The 20,777-nt window shown below is 38.3% G+C and overlaps 1 protein-coding gene across 1 annotated transcript in view; it reads left to right on the forward strand.

Annotated features, from left to right (window-relative positions):
• LOC134806127 (peptidyl-prolyl cis-trans isomerase G) overlaps positions 1–20,133 on the forward strand; it is a 39,303-nt gene extending 19,170 nt beyond the window's left edge. The window contains exons 16-19 of the mRNA XM_063779410.1: positions 544–619; positions 9,921–10,011; positions 16,421–16,478; positions 19,569–20,133. Of these exons, the coding sequence (XP_063635480.1) occupies positions 544–619; positions 9,921–10,011; positions 16,421–16,478; positions 19,569–19,638 (295 nt within the window). The 3' untranslated portion in view covers positions 19,639–20,133. The remainder of the gene's footprint in view (positions 1–543; positions 620–9,920; positions 10,012–16,420; positions 16,479–19,568) is intronic.
• Positions 20,134–20,777: the final 644 nt, after the last annotated feature.

Below are 20,777 nucleotides of genomic sequence, written 5' to 3' on the forward strand. Positions count from 1 at the left end.
CGTACCCAAAGGGTAAAAACGGGACCTTATTACTAAGACTCCGCTGTTCGTCTGTCTGTCACCAGGCTGTATCTCATGAACCATGATAGCTAGGCAGTTGAAATTTTGACAGTTCGGTGATGATGTAGTTCGGTGGCCGCTATAACAACAAATACTAAAAACAGATATAAAGTGGGGCTCCCATACAACAAACGTGTTTTTTATGCCATTTTTTGCGTAATGGCACGGAACTCTTCGTGCGCGACTCCGACTCGCACTTGGCCGGTTTTTAAAATTGTAGGTTTTGAGGTCCCATTTCTTGTCCCGGAATAAGATTAGTAAACCTCATCTTACTACCTAAGGGTGGTATTCCACCTGTCCAATGTGCATTGCGTCTCACTCTCTCATCAAGCAAAATGTGAGACGCAAATATTACTAGGCCTTATTTCCTGGGCCTCGAAATACATTGAGCGAGGCAGCGCTATACTCGTCTATATCAATGTCCCGCTCGCACACCGAAGCAGCGAGCGTTCCTCTTGGAATTAATGTGTATTGTTATTTCAGAAGCAACTCGCCATCGTCTCGGCGCGGCAAGCGCTCTGCCTCGGGGGGCAAGTCGCCGCAGCATGAGAAGAAAAAGGTATGTTGGTAGTAACCACTCTTCACGGACTAAACAACGTCACTGAGCAGTGAACTATGAAACTTTCCAAACAATAAAATTTAGCGAACGTGGGAGTTGATATTTACCATTCACTTTTCGGTGAAGGATAACACACAACAAACACTAAAGCTCTGGTTTCCTAGGATAGCGGTGCCATCATATCGTCAGGTGACAAGCAAAACTCACTAATTACCACCACAAGTTCATAGCCATAGTGAACCATATTAGTACTAAAAGAAGGTCGATTTTTGTTTAATTTTTTTTTTAGTAATTACATCCGTCTCCGCCGTCTCCATACAAAATACTACTCATCCTTATTTAGCCGTATTATTTTGGTATCTTCTTGGGTCGTCCCATTCGTTTTTCGTCAAGTTCTTAAATTAGTCCTATTCTGCTTTCGTCACTCATTCTACATTCGTCACAATCGTCGGTGGCTTTCAATGTAGAATGAGTGACGACACCGCTATCCTAGGAAAACAGAGCTTTTGGAAACCGGACTAATCCCAATAAGGTCTAGTTTACCCTTTGTAGTTCAGTGAAATTAGCTAAAATTACGGCATAATTAATAGAAGACTTTTTTTAATTGGGATATGTACGTTGACGACCGAAGTTATTTTTCATCAACCCTCCCCTCCCCTCCCCCCTCTGCGTCATCCCCCTACACCCCCGCAAAGGGTCCAAAACCCAGTTTTTCTAAATTTTTAAGAAAACCGTTCGTGATACAGAAAAAGGGTGTAGGAATGAAGTGATCCTTATTAAATTTTCTATTAATCTCTTATACACACTATATTGCTATCACTTATAGTTTTTGCGCAATACGTCACGGAAGATGCTATTTTTAGCATTTTCAGTGTTATTTTTCTTCTAATGACTTTTCTCAAATAACACTTACGATATCATCCACGTTTTTAGGGCTCCGTACCTCAAAAGGAAAAAACGGAACCCTTATAAGATCACTCGTGCGTCTGTCTGTCTGTCCGACCATTCCCCCCCCCCCCCCTTTATCTCTAAAAATACTGAGCCTAAAATTTTGAAAAAAATTCACAAGATAGTACTTTACCTATAGATAATAGGAAACCTATTAGAAATGTGAAGTCAAGCGTGAGTCGGACTTATGTACGGAACCCTTGGAACGCGAGTTCAACTCGCACTTGACCGGTTTTTTTAAATTAAGTAAATAGTTATTTAAAATGGGTATTATTTATTGAAAGAGTTTGTGTTTGTGGGACGGTAAGCATGATAAAGACATTGAAAGGAGAGTAAATGCTGGAAATCGTGTGAATGGGACACGCTTAACGCTTTTATGAGCAGCCAGAAGCTGTCGCAAAAAGCGCGGTTGGCTGTTCATAGAGGGGTGTTGGTGCCTACACTTATGTATGGTAGCGAAAGTTGGGTATGGCAGAAGAGGCATCAGAGCCAAGTGAATGCAGTGGAAATGAGAGCGCTGAGAAGTGTGTGTGGTGTGAGACTGCAAGATAGGATTAGGAACAGTGTGATAAGGGAAAAGTGTGGACTGAATGTAGATGTAGTGACTAAAATTTTCTCTGATCAGATCGGGGAAATCCTGAAGAAAGGCCAGGTCAAGAACACCCTAAACCGGCGAGCGTGTATGAGAAATGTAATGAAAGTGAAGGAAGCGAAAGAGGTATGTCAGGATCATAGCAAGTGGAAATCCGTGGTCTCTGCCTACTCCTCCGGGAAATAGGCGTGATTATATGTATGTAACTATATGTTATTTATTATTGAACTACTTCATTTGACGATGCTATGCCATTTTTTTAAATACATCGCCTTCAAATATTTTTAATGTCAGCTAATATCGTTATTAACCACTTGTCTGTATATGAAATGGATCCTGACCGAAATTTATAGGTACAGCACAACCGAGGGTGAACCCACGATTTTTGATCACCACACACATCTTCTTCCTCGCGTTAGTTGTCGCTTTTCGGTGAAGGAAAACATCGTGAGGAAACCGGACTAATCCCAGTAAGGCATAGTTTCCCCTCTGGGTTGGAAGGTCAGATGGCAGTCGCTTTCGTAAAAACTAGTGTCTACGTCAAATCATGGGATTAGTTGCCAGCGGACCCCAGGCTCCCATGAGCCGTGGCAAAATGCCGGGAACAACGCGAAGAATGTAATAAAATCCCTGACAAAATACTCATCCCTGTAATATTAAACGATTATTAGCAAATTGAGGCTTGTAGTGCGTTTATAAATAAGGCCATAAGTATTTTCGTCAATTGCCTATTGTATAACTTCAGTTAACGTAAAATTTGTATATTCTATTAAGTTGTTTTCAATTATCATCATAGATCGACGAAAAGAAGAAAGAAAGAACGTGTCATAAACGTCAACGTCAATAAAATTTATTTTCATTATTTTACTTCATTATATACGTATTTTCTTTGATATATATTTATAAATTTGCTAAAATACTATTCGATAATGGTTCTGTGTAGTAAATGTAGCACGGTGACCCACAGAAATTTTCTGGATTGTTGTTCCTGCCACTCCAGGTACTGCCTAGACTGTCTAGAAGAAATGGGCGTAAGTTTTAAACGGTTTACCCTTATGACCATAGAAAATAAAAGTAACTGGAAATGCCGTCACTGTAACCAAAATTATGGAAAGACGAATATCGTTAATAAAACCAAGAAGTCAATTACTCCTATACCGAATCCCAGTACTTCCAACGCTCCTTCTGTTCCTATCTACGAAGCAGATAACTCCATGTTTGGAAACATCACAACACGGCGAGAGCGGTCTCCAAATGTACTAAATACTAGTGTGCAGTATTGCAATGAGACTTTCCGCGACGACATTCTTTACTTTGAAAGTATTCGATCTATTGTACGCCAGGAAATTGAAGAATCATTTAATGAACGTCTAATAGATAAAATTTGCAAGAGGGTGTCAGATGAATTAATCCCGACACTTATTAATAAGATTACTGCCGTACTACACAACAATGTTACAGGACTAAGTGAGCACAATGCTCCCATTGCAACTGCCGGTCCCGTCGCTACATCTGCCCCTACCTACACCTCCACCCCTGCTGCTCCCGTCGCTACATCTGCCCCTACCTACACCTCCACCCCTGCTGCTCCCGTCGCTACATCTGCACCTGCCTACACCTCCACCCCTGCTGCTCCCGTCGCTACATCTGCACCTGCCTACACCTCCACCCCTGCTGCTCCCGTCGCCGCTTCTGCTACCACCACCGCAACTACCAATACTTATCCATCCTACGCCGCTGCCGCCGCCGCTGTAACCACCACCACAGCACCAGCTTCTCCTATCCTACTACCAGTCCAGCCCGTTATTCGCTCCAGTCCCAAGGCAAGAACAAACAACGATTCCAAACCTAACAAAAACAAAGACAATCAAGTGTCTACTACTCCTGCCGCACCGCTTAAGGTACCACCATCAACATCTCGCGAAACAAATCCAACCCAAAATGGCCTATCAGAAATTAACGACCATAGAAAGTCACTAAAGGGAATCACACGGGGCTGTGCTACCACTTGCATTTCTCAACTCCAAGCGTCTGAATGGATGAGACAAATTCACCTATATTATGTGAAGTTGGGAACCCCCGATGATGTAGTTAAAAATCATTTAAAAGTTATTACAGGTTATGATTGTGACACATTTAAAGTTGAATGTCTTAAATCCCGCGGTCAATATGCTTCATTTAAGCTTACTGTGCCATCGAGTCTGTTAGATAGAATTATGATCCCTGATAACTGGCCAAAAGACGTATGTGTCAAACCTTGGAATCAGCCCTTTCGACAAAATTACGCAGACAAAAACAATACATAACAAAAACCGCTTTACTAGAATACAAATAATATACCAAAATGTTAGGGGACTACGTAGCCGAACCTCGCTCTTTTATAGAAATGCCCTCGCAAGTGCCTGTGACATATTTGCGCTCACTGAAACATTTCTAACTAGCTCGATACAAGATGCTGAGCTCTTCCCGTCGAACTACACCGTGTTCCGTAAGGATAGAGCAGGCGACGCGGGATGGGGAGGAGTTCTACTAGCAGTGAAAGATATTTACAAACCTCAGTTAGTAATGCAAATTGATGGCTTGACACCAGACATGGAGATATTATTTGTTATACTTCATATTAAAAATAATAAAATTCTTATATGTGTAGCATACCTACCGCCAAATTATAATAGAGATCAGTATCTTCGCGTACTAACGTGTATTGAGAATGCAATTTGTACATTTTCTACCATAAAATCCATTATTATTGGCGATTTCAACCTCTCCTCATGCACAAAAACTGTAGTTGACCAATTTAACTGTTTCACCGAATTTTGCAAACTTAGGCAATTAAACAAAATTTGTAACGAATATGGAGGCATTTTGGATTTAGTTTTAACTAGTCTCAGTGACGTGTGCGTGGGTAGCGATGTCGAGCCGTTGATACCAATAGATCCATATCACCCACCTTTAGGAGTGACTGTCACCCTGCCAAGAGGACAGACAAGACGGACCACATTATCTTCACCGTCACGTAGTGTTGAACATAGTGATGCTCCGACCGGATGGAATTTTTTTAAAGCTGATTTCCCTGCCTTGTATACAGAACTAGAGTCTATTGACTGGTCTGATGTTCTTAATTCAAATAACATTGATTCTGCGGTAGACGTTTTTTACAAAAAACTCTACGGCGTTTTCAATGTTACTGTGCCCAAACGTTTACCCAAAACTAAAGTATATACATATCCATCGTGGTACACACCGGAAATCAAAAAATATATCGAACTAAAATACTATCACTTAAAGAAATTTAAATCATTAGGCCTACAATTTAACCTCGAAATGTTTAAATACTACAGGTCTCTCGTAAAGGAGTTAATTAACAAATCTTATAAAAAATATCTTCATGATATTGAATGTAATATAAGTAAAAACCCTCAAGAATTTTGGAAATATGTAAAAAGTAAACAACAGAATAGAAACATAATATCTGAATACATATATAAAGGTAAAACAGTCGTTGATCAAGAAGCAGTCGATGCTTTTGCGTCCTTCTTCAGCTCCGTATTCCAGCCTGAAGCTCCGCAACTAGATCCCAAAAAAGCGGAACTGGAGGCTGGTAACAACAATGAATCTATGATTGCTATCCCAACTATCAGTATTTCAGAAATCAGAGCCGCTATTCGGAAACTCAAACCTAAGTCGTCAGCTGGGCCTGATGGTATACCCCCGTTTCTAGTCAAGGACTGTGTATGCTTGTTAGAACACTCGTTACTTCACATATACAACCTATCACTCAAGCTGGGCGTATATCCATCCCAATGGAAGGTCTCAAGAGTGACCCCAATTCCTAAGATAAGTAAGTCCTCCGATATCACAAACTTCAGGCCCATTGCTGTATTGTCCGTGTTTGGAAAAGTGTTTGAGACCATTCTAAACCACTGCTTACTTAATCAGATAAATCGTAAATTAGTAGATTGTCAACATGGATTCCGCGCTTCTCGATCCACTACTACCAACCACATTTGCTTCTTTGATAGCGTTTTGCGCCAAATGGATACTGCACGACAAGTTGATGTTGTTTATTTCGACTTCAAGAAAGCTTTCGACTTAGTTGACAACGATACTCTCCTATGCAAACTGTCAGCCTTAGGTTTCACCCCTCAACTTCTTGTTTTCTTCTCTGACTACCTCAGGAATCGCACACAATATGTCCAATTAAATTCTTACCAATCTGAAAGGTATTACACTCGTTCCGGGGTTAGTCAAGGTAGCACTCTGGGGCCTACTCTTTTCTTAATCATGGTCAATGATCTGCCAAGTAATATATCAGGCGTGGAATCACTATTTTATGCGGATGATCTTAAAATAATTCAACCGGTCGTAAATCCATCCGACTGTACGTTACTCCAACAAACAATCAACATGGTTGACAGCTGGAGTAAAACAAACCGCTTGTACCTAAATGAATCTAAGTGCAAAGTAATAAGTTTTAGCCGGTCTGTAGATTATATCCTCCAGACATATACTCTTACTAACATTCCCCTTGACCGAGTAACAGAAATAAAGGATCTAGGGTTAACACTCGACACTAAGCTAAACATGCACTCACACATTATAAATATTTGCAAAAGTGCCTACAAAATTTTAGGGTTCATTATTAGAACGACTTCTGAATTTCGTGACCCTAAAATCGCAATAATTATTTATAATGCCTATGTTCGCAGCAAGCTTGAGTACAATTCTATCGCATGGGACCCTCGGGAAGCAAAATATACCATAATGGTCGAGCGCGTCCAACGTAAATTTGCTAGACATCTTTACAAAAGGTATTACGGATACTACCCATACTTATTTCCGTCATCCTTTGTATTGGGAATGGTAGGGTTAGAGTCTCTCGAGCTAAGGCGTAAGCAAACGCTTGCCTTACACTATTGTCTGCTTTTAAGAAATCGTATAGACAACCCATCCGTTCTGGAGCGTATGCGTATTTTTACCCCAGACAACTACATAGCTGCAGTAGGGCGTAGCGCACGTAGAGCCAGAAACCTTTTTGCATATCCAAATGTTCGCACCTATCACGGTTCAAACGCACCCACGTACCGAGCAATAGAATTACTAAATAACTTCATAGCTACAGTCCAAAACGCAGACATATTCGCAGACAAGTGGCCGTCCCTACAACGTAGTATCAGGATTTTTTTAAACTCTACCTATGTTATTTAATATCAGATTCTTTTTTTTATCTCTATGTAACTTAGTAATACATAATATGTATGTTCAATTATAAAGATAAGTGTGTAATACAATAAGTGTACCTACTAATTTTATGATACTGACTGATACTGACAACATATATGTACCTAATTAACAGTATAAGTGCCTTGGCTTGAGCTGTAAACTTATACATAGTGTTTGAATAAAGAATAAAGAATAAAGAATAAAGAAGATGATGAACTTTTCATGTGTGTGGTGGTCAAAAATCGTGGGTTCACCCTCGTTTGTGTTGTATAAAATTCGGTCAGCGGGCGCAGCACGGTTCCAATTTTATCGCCTATCACTATGCGCGTCCCTTTCGCACTTACATACTTGTTAGAGCGTGACAGGCATGGTGAGGCAACATAGAGGTACAATAATAGAGAGGAAACGGGGGAGGGGCCAAATGACCGAACGAGATACACTTATAGAACTTTTAGTAGGAGTAGCAAGAAAGCGGTACTATTGCTTGTCCTTGTCACAGTCTCACTTTTTGTTTGTTCCCCACCATACATTTAGTATGGGTTATGGTAGGCAACAAATAATCTACCTACCTTCTATGTGAGGCAAGCTATAAAAACGCGACCGTGCGGTCTATTTCACAGTCAAGTGGTTAATAGTAACGATGTTCGGTGAGCTTAAAAATGTTTGAAGACGATGTATTTTCAAAATGGCATAGCATCGTCAAATGAAGGAGTTTAATAATAAATAATACACCATTTTAAAGAAAATATTAACTATTTATTTAAATTAAACAAAATTTGGCGATATCGTAAGTATATTTTGAGAAAAGTTATCTTACAAAAGAAAAAAAGCGTAAATTCTAAAAAAGTTGCATATATGGTGACAGATTTCACAAAAACTATAAGTGACAGCACTATAGTGTGTATAAGAGATAAATAGCAAATTTGCTAAGGATCACTTCGTTCCTACACACTTTTTCTATATCTTGAACGGCTTTCTTAAAAATTTAGAAAAACCGCGTTTCGGGCCCTTTGCGGGGGTGTGGGGGGGTGACGCAGAGGGGGGAGGGTTGGGGAGGGTTGATGAAAAATAATTTCGGTCCATAACGTACATATCCCAATTGAAAAAAGTCTTCTATTAATTATGCCAAGTTTTCCATATATTTTTATCCAGAAGCAACGTACTATTGGGTTGGAAGGTCAAATGGCTGTTGCTTTTGTAAAAACTAGTACCTACGCCAAGTCTGGGGATTAATTGCCAAGGTTTTCCTAGGATAGCGGTGCCGTCATATAGCGGCCGTCCCCATACTAAATAATACGGCTAAATATGGATGGAGTAGTATTTGTATGGAGACGGCCGCTATATGACGGCACCGCTATCCTAGGAAACTAGAGCATAACGCGAGGAATGTTATGAACATTTTGCAAACGTTTTAAAGGTTTCTATAACGGTTTGGTCCAAATGACCCTTAATGACAATGTGGAGAAGACCGTCTATAAGGGAAGACCGTTTACAGGTCCTTCGTCGCTTTTAACTCTTGCGTTTTAACACATCCACTTACAGAAGGTCGGCAGAGCATAAGGAGTGAAGCTCCTCCTTTCTGACTTATCTGAGCATGGCCTTGTTGACACATGTTGAATTGTATAACTAAATCTAGTTAAATAGATAGAAAATGAGCAATTTATCACAATAAATTGGAAACTTAAATAATATACCTATGGGAATAATAAAAAAATACAAGACCTCAAAGTTAAAAATTTTTTTTTTTCAGCTTCTAAATAGGAAAAAAACAATGGTACCATTCGATTCCTTACATTTTATTTAAAAAAATATTGTATACCAATAATATACATAAATGCAATATTTCACCGACAAAATCGCAATTTCTTGTTTTCCATACATCGAAACGGCATCTAACATTACATGGTGACGTCACGATGTATATATAGCGTTTCGTCAGTAAAGTGCGGGTGCCAGACTTTGACCATCATTTGTGACTTTTGTATTGCTTTAAGACAATGGGTCCCATACAGACATTTGATCCTCAAAACAAACCTGTGGGCGCAGCACGGTTCCATTTTTATCGTCTATCACTATGCGCGTCCCTTTCGCACTTACATACTTGTTAGAACGTGACAGGCATGGTGACAAGGGATAAAAACGCGACCGTGCTACACCACCTGATCGACTGATACCATTCATAAAAAAATGTCAAATACCCTATTTCTTTGTCCAATGTGCATTGCGTCTCACTTTCTCATTAAGCAAAATGTGAGACGCAAAAACACATTGGACCAAGATATTGGACAAATGGAATACCGCCCTGAGCGAGGTACACTAGCGTTCAAAAGTACATGGAGATGTTTCAACCGTAATATTAAGGCATTACGGTCGACATCTATCCATCCACTTTTGAACGCCACTGTACGCATACAAATACGAAGGTTCAGCAATACATTGCCAATGCCGGTCTACTCCACATTAACCACTTATAATGAGATTTGATACATTTGTGTGTTTGATGTATGTCATTATTGTGTGTATCTCTGTCTTACGCAGGAGGAGGAGCGGGACGAAGCTCGCAAAGAGCTGATGGAGATCGTGCGACTCATCAAATCGCGCCGGAAGGATCGAGAATCCAAAGCCCAAGGTAATGTTTTAGAATGAACAGTGATTATTTGTATTTATTTTATATTTGTATATATTAGTAGTTATTTGACAATCCTTTCTAGTCATTCGATTTCGAACCGTAATTCTTATAATAGAGATGCGCTTTTTAGTGATGTACCGACTATTGATTGGCCGACTAGCCGACTAATCGACTAGTCGGCTAGTCGGCCAGATCATTAGTTTCGTCTAAGTTCGGTTCAGATGCCCTTAAAAAACAATCGTTTTACCCCTTTCGTCGCGCTATTTATCATATTATAGTTACGCAAAAAAAAATCCTTAGGCTATATTTTGGTATCGTCTTGGGTCGTCCCATTAGTTTTCATTCTACATTGAAAGCCACTGACGTTTGTGACGAATGTAGAATGAGTGACGAAAGCAGAATAGGACTAATTTAAGAACTTGACGAAAAACGAATGGGACGATCCAAGACGATACCTATATTTTATACGACCATGCATTATTGCCGACTACAGTTCGTTTTTTTGAGCATTAGAAATAAGGTAAACAATCTTGATGGGTCTTTTAATGGAAAAACACATTTTAAAAATAAGTTACGGCAAATATGTAACAATTATGAATCTAATACGATCATTTATATTCTTCTGCTTTCATAAGTAATAGCAAAGATATATATAACTCCGTATAAGATGTGGAAAGTTTAAGAAACAAACGTGCCTCGTAAATTACAAGTAAAATTGACACTCGCTCAGATGGCGCTAGTACCTTTAGCCTATTCTCGACTAGATGGCGACCTAGGTGATACTTAACACATTTCAGTGAAAGAACATGGGTTCAATTTAGTCACAAGGCATTCTTAATGTTTTAGGTCTGTATCGAAAGATGGCAGTAAATTTGAAAATGTCATCGTAATGATTGAAGCGTCGATAGATGGCAATTAATTCAATTAGTCGTGTAAATGAATATATAACCTATTTTTATATCGTTTCGTTTTAAAACTATGAAAACAGGAAAAAGGTTTTTAGCTTAATAGTAGCGAGTTAATGGTAACCGAACTACAGCTTGGCAAAAAAGAGTATTAGAAATTCAAAAGTGGCAACACTGTAGTGTCGTCCCGTTTTCTTACATAAATTGGTTTGAAAGGGACGACACTCCAGTGTTGCCACTTTTTAATTTCTAATCTTTTTTGCCAAGCTGTATCTGAGTGTTGAGAGTATGAAACCTGAGACTAAGATAAGGACAAATGATAATAGCGCTGTCTCTGCTTCTCCTATTGAAAGTTCGAACTTCGTATTAGAATCGGTCAAGCAAATCTTGTTAGTAGAAAAAGGCGGCTAATTTAAAAATTGTAGGCGCGAAGGGTTATCGTCCCATAGAAAATTTGAATTTCGCGCCTTTTTCTACTGATAAGATTTGTTTGACCGAGTATATTATTATTACCTTATCTTCTCTACATACATATTTCTATAATACTTACTTGTTTTTAGGACTAGGTAGACGGTTACTAATGCCCTTATTCATGTTACCTTGAAAATTGTAATCAACGCCAAGCAACAAAATGCACGTAAACAACCCATATATGTAACATAAGTATCAAGTCGTGGCATATAGGCCACAAAATGTAGGTAAAGCGAACAGGTTAAATAAAACATTATACACCGAAGAATACTCTATTGCGTTAACAATTTATTTAAAAGCTTTACTTCAACTCCATTTAATCATATTATATATGGTACAAAAAACAAGTAAAAAACAAAAAAAAAAATAACATGACAAGGCAGTTACCTCGCTTAACGCTTCAGTCTGGCAGTTCAGCGGGGTAACGCGGCCAGAGCCTCTTGCCTTTTTTAGATGTAGTTTAGTTTAGTTATATTTTATTTTAGAATAGTTTATTTAAAATAAAATAAATAACCACTTGCAATAGTTTTTGTCAGAGAGTCATTTTACAATTTGTGTTAAAATTAAAAGGGATCTAACATACCATTTATTTCACAAAACAACCTCTTAATTAAAACTTTTTACAAGAAAAAGAAAACCGACTTCAAAAATGGTGAAATAAAATTTTATCCTTTTTAGGGTTCCGTACCCAAAGGGTAAAACGGGACCCTATTACTAAGACTCCGCTGTCCGTCCGTCCGTCCGTCTGTCACCAGGCTGTATCTCACGAACCGTGATAGCTAGACAGTTGAAATTTTCACAGATGATGTATTTCTGTTGCCGCTATAACAACAAATACTAAAAACAGAATAAAATAAAGATTTAAGTGGGGCTCCCATACAACAAACGTGATTTTTGACCGAAGTTAAGCAACGTCGGGCGGGGTCAGTACTTGGATGGGTGACCTTTTTTTTTTTTGCCGTTTTTTGCATTATGGTACGGAACCCTTCGTGCGCGAGTCCGACTCGCACTTGCCCGGTTTTTTAACTCTATGCGTTACCAACTGATATGTTTGAAGTCGGTGCCGTGCCAAATTTTGAAGCATACTATGATTTTGTTGCGATTCGATAAGGATGTACGTTTGATTGCCTTAGGCCTAGCGCGCACCACGATTTTAATTTTTGCGACACGATTTTAGAATCGCGCTGTAATATATCGCAGAAAATTCACTGCGCGCACTGCGATGAAAAAGTCGACGATTTGTTCATTCTCAACATGGATTTCGTACCAGTCGTTTGTCATGAAACGTGTCTTTAATATGCGATCGCCGTATAACTTTGAGTATTTATACCACAAAGGTGATCTCCTTCTATTTCCATAATTAAATGGTCAACATCTAGCGTCTCATCTTCAGACTCCATCGGAGAAGCAGGTTCCGACATGTTGAGGCTTGGAGAGCGAAGTGCCGACTGAGGTCCGGGGTGCGATTTTATTATCGCAGTGCGCGCAGTGCCATACAACTCCTTATGCTGCAATTCACTTTGCGACAATCGCGTCGCGAGCAGTCGCGGAAAAATGTGACATATCACAATTTTAAAATCGCCAAAATTTTAAGCCACCAGTGTTATAATATTGGTATACTAATTTCCCTATTTGAATAATCCTCGTGTTTAATGCTTGCTCTATTTTTATTCGGTTACACTTTAAAATGAATAGATAATAATCTTATAATATCTCTGTTTACGACATTTACTTTTGTGTGACAGTACGTAGAAACAACAGTTGCTAAGTTACAACTGCCACGATGAATATTTGCTATTCACATTACAATCTAAGTAGCCAATGTTCTTTAATATATTCCAGATACACATAAAGAATAATGACAAAACATTATGAACTCTAACCACTAGAATTAAAGTTGAATTTTACTAACGTACATATCTTTATGCATCTTTATGTATTTTGACTGATTCTATTTGAATTTGACAGAAGCCCTACCGTATTTAAGGTTAATAAATACACCGTATACATAGTTTAATGCAATGAGATTTTATAACTCCTTAGTGAAAAAACCTCACGGTTTGTGTAAGTTGAGCTTTATGTCAATGCTAATAAAGATGTTGACGACAGCAAGGCTTTTGTTAATATATAAATTATAATACTTACATTGATTTACGAAAATGAATAATATAATATCTTTTAATTATGTAGGTATTTCTAATTCCCGTTTTATTTTTACCCAATATAATATTTATTTCATTAATAAAATGCGTATATAATTACTGTAATAGTCTATACCATATTCGTGATGGTTTACTCCGGGCCCAAAATCGACGATCTCCATTGTGTATGAAATTACAAGCAAATATCAGCCTTAATTAATGAGTTAAGTATTGGATCCGTTATGTTCTTAAATGTAAAATTAAATGATGTTAAACAACTTCTTCTGCAACGCGACATGCTAAAAACAGCCCAAAAAATTTGGGGCGATAGAGTCGGACCAAGAATAGTCTGCAGCGGATTTGATAGCCCACGCAGTGCAAGTGTCATTTATACGTAATCATTTCATAGAAGTTTGAGTTTTAAAATAAGACGTGCACTGCGTGGGCTATCAAATCCGCTGCAGACTTTTCATGGACTGACTCTAGAATAAAAATGACACTTTAATAAATAAATATATATACTTACAAGAATTGCTCGTTTAAAGGTGATATATGATATGTATAAGGCAAGATTCATATATTGGGTACGTATATCATATATTATGTCTTCATCATCAGACCCACTTCATCAAATAGGTGGTTTTCGAGACAAAATACATCCATCAGGCGGGCCGTATGCTTGTTTGCCACCGACGTTGTATAAAAAATGCAACCAAACTACCATGCATTTCTTTAAAATGTTAGGACCTTCACAAAACAATTCCAGTCATTAAAATCATCTACGACTAGGTAATGTAAGTATAGTAGGGCCTGTCAGACGGACGGGATGGGTCACTATTACTTAATATCGAATGATTCCTGTGTTTTTCTCCATCCGCAAGTACCTACATTAGTATCTCGATGCATACATACAAACATTCATATAGATAGACAGACGGACGGGATGGGTCGCTGTTATTATCGAATTCTTCCTGTATTTTTCTACATCTGTAAGTACATTAGCATCGCAATGCATATATACAGACAAACATACATATAGATATATAGACAGACAGACGGCCGGTAGGAGTCGCTGTTAATATGGAATGCTTTCTGTATTTTTCTACAAAGCAAGCTACCAAGCTTCCTGCAAGTAAAGTACATTAGTACCTATCTCAATGCATACCTACACACATCAAACATATATATATATATATAACTAGCTTTTGCCCGCGACTTCGTCTGTGTGGAATTAGTGACAGCGGCTAAAGTAAGTATAGCGCTTGGCTTGGATAATGCTAATAGCAATCATTCAATTCGCGCATTGCTTACTTCAACTATTAGGCAATTCATTAACTCTTTCAATTCGACCCCCCTTTGCACTCTCTTCAGGGATGATTTTCGACATTAAAACTATCCTACGTCCTTCCCTGGACTATCTCTATACCAAATTTCAACTCAATCGGTTCAGCGGCTTAAGCGTAAAGAGGTAACAGACGCACAGACAGACACACTTTCGCCTTTATAATTAGTATGGATAGATAGATAAGTGACAGATAGACGGACAGACGGACGGTGGGGGCACTGTTAATATCAAATGTTTCCTGTATTTTTCTATGTTCTTCAAGCGTAATAGCATACTAATGCAGACATTGAAACACACAAACACATATAGCACATTTTTTTCAAGATCGCTTACCTTCTTTCTAATGCTAAAATAAGTTTTTTGGAAAAAAATGCATTTTTGGTACAAGCTTTTATCGCTGACTGTACTTTTCTTACGACAGACAACTAATACTCATCGTTGTTTCATCACAGAGTTCCTATGGCCACCTCATGTCTCCATCATCAGATCAGTTCGACGGTACCATATTATTGTATTGTCATCAGAACTACATACAGCTGCCAATTTTCATGACGCTACGATCCTTGGAAGTTGGTTAAATTAGTTACCTTAGATTCCATTACATAATTACATACAGGTCGACCTAATAAAAGCTTGGTAAAAACGAACTATAGAAAGACATTAGACAGACAGACGGACAGACTGACGATATGGGTCGCTGTTAATACTCGTATCGAATGTTTCCTGTATTTTTCTATGCTTTACAAGCACAATAGCATATGTATGCATAGGAGTGATTACAGAGCTTCAAGTATTCGGTAGTTACCTAATTGCTAGAATTGGTGTTAGGTAAAGTTAGCACAGCAAACCGTGCTTTCGGGGCCGCCGGTAGCAGTGCGTTCTTACAACTTCAGACTGTATAATTTGGTTATTTTTGCAATTTATATAGGTACGCACATTTCGATGAGATTATCGCAAAATGTGACAATGACACTTAATGTCTTGGTACCTAACGTCAAATTTAACAAATCATTTATTTTACTATCTATGAAATTGGTCACATCTTAAACTTAGCGCCATCTGACAAAAGTCATTGTCAATAATTGGCTGGGTAAAAAGCTACCGTAACGTGGTGAACGCATGTGAATTCTAAACGCAAAACGCAAACCCAAAAGGACGTAACTCCACAAAAAAGAACTACTAGGGTCATCTAGTGAACTCAGAGCAAATTAAATTGACAGCTACAAAAGTTACTTTGACTTTCGTCCTCTATTACCCTATATACTTTCTGGTAATAGTTACTGATTTTTAAAAAGCGTTTTTCAATTAAAAGACATGTCAAGATCGCTTACCTTCTTTCAAGTTCTTTCTAATGCTAAAAAAAACGAACTATAGTCGGCGACTAATCGCCGACTACAAATGAGGCCGGATAGTCGGCTTTCCCGACTAGTCGGTACATCCCTACGCTTTTGTTTTAATAATGATGTCAAGTATGTTGCCGCTACGGACTAAACGGTTAAAGGTATCAAACATGTTTCTTTTTTACAAATGTTGTTCTTAATTCGCAGAAGTACAGAAGAAAGGTCGGTCGGGCTCCTCCGCGTCGGACCGCAGCGCCAGCCCGCGGTAACTATGATTCTACTAGCTCCTGTTATAATGTGCAGGACTCACGTAACAAGCACACCCTTGAAAAAACCTATAGAAGGGGCTTCCAAACGTAATTGCTATGCCCTAACAGGGTTCACGTTTGATCCAGAAATGAAATACTCAACACCTTGTAAAAACAACATGATGATGCAATAAATATACATTAAAATTGTATATTAAAATTATTTTAAATGGGTTACTCACGTATTAAGGTGGTTCGATTTTCATACAAAATTCAATCCGTGTTCATTAAGTAACTACACACTATTAGTACATAAATATTTCCGCATTTATCTACTTTCGAATATTCGTTTGCGCGAAATGAATAGGAAAACAATGTTTCATACAGAAATCATGCAAAAATCATAGTTAACTTTTCATCAATTTTACGTATGTGTGTGTCACAAATGTCGTGTACAGATACATTTGCGACGTTGCCATACCATTTCCGACGTTGCCGGGCTGACCACGGCGCGAATTTGGAGTGCCGTCATGTTTAGTGCAATTTTGTTGACAGGTACTTAATTGACCGAAGCGAGAATAAGTACCCGAACTTCGTCAGCTTAGCTAAGAACTATCATGGTGTGTTTTGTAAACAGTCGCTTTTTTGCTTATAAACGGAAGGTTCCCGGTTCGATCCCCAGCTGGGACATAACTTTTTGTCTTTTTTTTAGACCTAAATTTCGTATTGTTTTTTTTATTTATTATGGGGATTAAGTATGGGCTAAGCGTATTCGTTTATTTTTTACAAAGATAATTAGAAATTATACTCTACCTAATCTCTTGGATTTATACAATCAGGACATCCTCACTGCAATCAAAAAGAAATGTATAAAATTTCCTGTAGTTGAAAATAATGGAATTTTGTCTATGAATGAAAAACACAATTATTACTAGTTACTACCCGGTAAGTAAATTATAACTTTATTAGAATCCATAATATATTGTTGCATCATCTTTCTTCCTATTACCTATATTAGACATTTTTTTGACGTAGCGGAAACTAAAACTTCTATACAAATATTTGGAACATAGTTTTTATATTAGCATCAGGATTCAAGAAGAATATGCTAGTGATTCTGAGTTGGAAGAACCCAAAAAGATCATAATCTATGAAAATCAGGTAATGAATATATTTTTTGAAAACGTTGATAAAGTAATTTATTGATAATACCAAAAAGAATAGATAGTATAGAGGGGTCCTGTCATTGTAAATTTTGTAGTCACTGTAAATTTACTGCCATCTATCGACACACGACTAAAACTCAAAATGAAAACGTATAAAGTTATCAAAAAATGTATATATATGGATAAATGATTTTATTATTTTTATATCATTTTGATCCATGTTCATTCACTGATATCTATGTGTTAAAATTGTTAAATATGAAACGGCGTCGTCGCGCCATCTAGCCGAGGATAGGCTAAAGGTGTGTGCGGCATCTATTCGAGAATGACTTTTACTTGAATTCCGAGGCACGTTTTTTCCTTAGACTTTATTCGTCTTATACGAAGTTACATATGTCTTTGATAATACCAAATAATACTGAATATCTGGGGGAAGCGCTGGTGGCCTAGCGGAAAGCGCGTGTGACTTGCAATCCGGAGGTCGCGGGTTCTAACCCCGGCTCGTACCAATGATTTTTCGGAACTTTTGTACGAAATATCATTTGATACCTATTTACCGGAACCTATTTATATACCGATACCTATTTTTCGGTGAAAGAAAACAATGTGAGGAAACCGGACTAATCCCAATAAGTTTACTCTCTGGGTTGGAAGGTCAGGGCAGTCGCTTTCGTAAAATTCGCCCATGCCAATTCTGGGATTAGTTGCCAAGCGGACCCCACGCGAGGAAGATGAGATTGAATATCTGGGAGACCGACCAAAGCTTAGAAAACATATAAAAACTCAAAAATGCGCGTTTTCTCACAGATCAGACCTAGCTAAGAGATCCAACCCCTTATAGCAAATTTCATTGAAATCGTTAGAGCCGTTTCTGATATCATCCAAATATATAAATAAATATATATATATATATATATATATAATAATTGCTCGTTTAAAGGTAAGATAACACAAAAAGACAAAAATAAATAAAAAGAAATTACCTACTCGCATCAGTCTTGAACCCCAATCCTCTTGCACGTATTTCCACGAACATACCGCAACGCCATTGCAGCATTCTTACGTTGTGCGAAATTGTCTACTACAAGGATCAAGGAAACACTGTTTGCATGTGTGAGTAATAGTAGGAAAAAGCGTGACAGCAACACTCCGTCGAATTAAAAAGGTGGTTTTTGCACAATGAAGTATTCAATGTTTATTTTAATAGTTCAATATTTATTTAAAGAGTGCGCGAAACATACTTTTAAGTATACAAATACCATGACCATTTCACAAAAAAATAAAACCTGAAATTTTGCAAAAGTGGTGCCATCTAGCGAGAGTTAAGTTTTGAGTAACCTAGGCGAACCACCTTAAGTCGAATAAACGATGGACTTAGGGCGACGACGACGGATAGACGGCGACATTTTTGTTATTATACTCTGTACCTTTAGGTATCTAAATAAAAGTAAACAAAATCTACCCTCAAATGGCTCCTTGTAGTAGTAATAATGTAGGTTAAAGTCAGGTCGTTCAGTGACAGATCCAGGCGGTTTTGTATTTGGTCGGTTAACCAATAAATGTTATAACTACCCGAAAATGTACAAATTGTTTGTTTACTTTTATTTAAATACCTAAAGATACAGAGTATAGGTATAGGTAGTCCGAGTAGCGAGAAGGTGGTCGACGGGTCATAAAGTTTGAAGGCACTGTAACCGCTTAATATTGGGGGAGCCGTATGCTTGTTTGCATCGACGTATAACAAAAATACTTCTTTTAATTTCACGATTTTCGAAAAATAGTCCATCTTATTATTTTAAAATTGGTAAAAGCTTTTCAATATCACTATTTATATTCAGTCGCAAAAACGTCACTTGTTAATGATTTCGTTTGTCAGCCAACAAATATTATAAAACAATTTAGTGTAGTATAATATTCATTAAAGTTGACTTGTTCCCGCAGCCGCCGGTCGCCGTCGCCGCGCCGCCGGCGCTCGCGCAGCCCGCGCCGGCGCCGCTCCGAGGACCGATAGCGACACCGACCTTAAACTGTGACATCTGAACAAGCCACGATGACAACGCGACAATGTTTGTTTAAAGGTCTCCCCACACTTATCCATGCTTTCAGCAATAGCCAATAGAAAAAAAGCTTCATGTCTACGCAATAAGGGCCGAGCCGAGCGACGTTTTCGTTCTTATGCGGTCTGTACATAATATACACTCGTCAAAAGCCTCTCGGTAAAACGTCAGCGCTCCGATCCAATCGGAGAACGGCGAGACGAGACGAGGAGGGAGCAGTATGTACAGACTCGTGCTCGGCCTACGTACGAGTGTGTACAGCCGGCATTATTGTGTAAACGTAGACATAATGCTATTTTGTATCGACTTCTGCCGATTCGGCGTCGATAGGTGTGGGGCGAGTCTAAATTAAAAATTGTAGGTATTCTATGTTTATTCTCGTAAGGCCCAATGTGCATTACAAGGTACACTCAGTTTTAATCTAGAGTTAGACCAAGAATAGTCTGCAGCGATATTTTCATAGCCCACGCAGTGCAAGTTCTATGAAATTATGACGTATAAATAACACTTGCACTGCGTGGGCTATCAAAATCGCTGCAGACTTTTCTTGGTCTAACTAATTACCTTTCTTTAATTCATTATTTTCTAAAATATCATCGCATTTTTAAATAAACGAAATTCATCTCTATTTACTACATAACACGGTTCAATAAAATAGGAGAATTTTGTCTAGCAGCCCTTACGGAGTTTATAATTTTGCCTTGACGTTTTGGTGTTTACTTTGCGTCCTAAATGCGATCATTTATGAATTTGAATTAAAAATATATCGTGTCATAATACCTATAATGTTTTTTCTGATATTTGCAACATTTCTGTTTTCGAATAGTAGTAACATAGTAGGTAAGGCAATGTTCTTATAGCTTAGGTGTATTTGGAGACCAAATAAATTCTTGGAGCTAAAATGTAAATCATTGGACAACAGTTACCTGTAGGCCTGGCACAACACTGGCGCGAGGCCTACGGGCATGTTATACAAAGATGTAGGGTTGTGTTGGTTTAGACTCGAGTCCTTTTGAGTCCTCTGCTTTAAGACTCGACTGCATTTTTCAGACTCATATAATTAAGAGCCCCAGCAAGCTCGGTTCTTCATACA

The sequence above is a fragment of the Cydia splendana genome, chromosome 2 (genome assembly GCF_910591565.1).
Source record: "Cydia splendana chromosome 2, ilCydSple1.2, whole genome shotgun sequence".
Classification (NCBI taxonomy): domain Eukaryota; kingdom Metazoa; phylum Arthropoda; class Insecta; order Lepidoptera; family Tortricidae; genus Cydia; species Cydia splendana.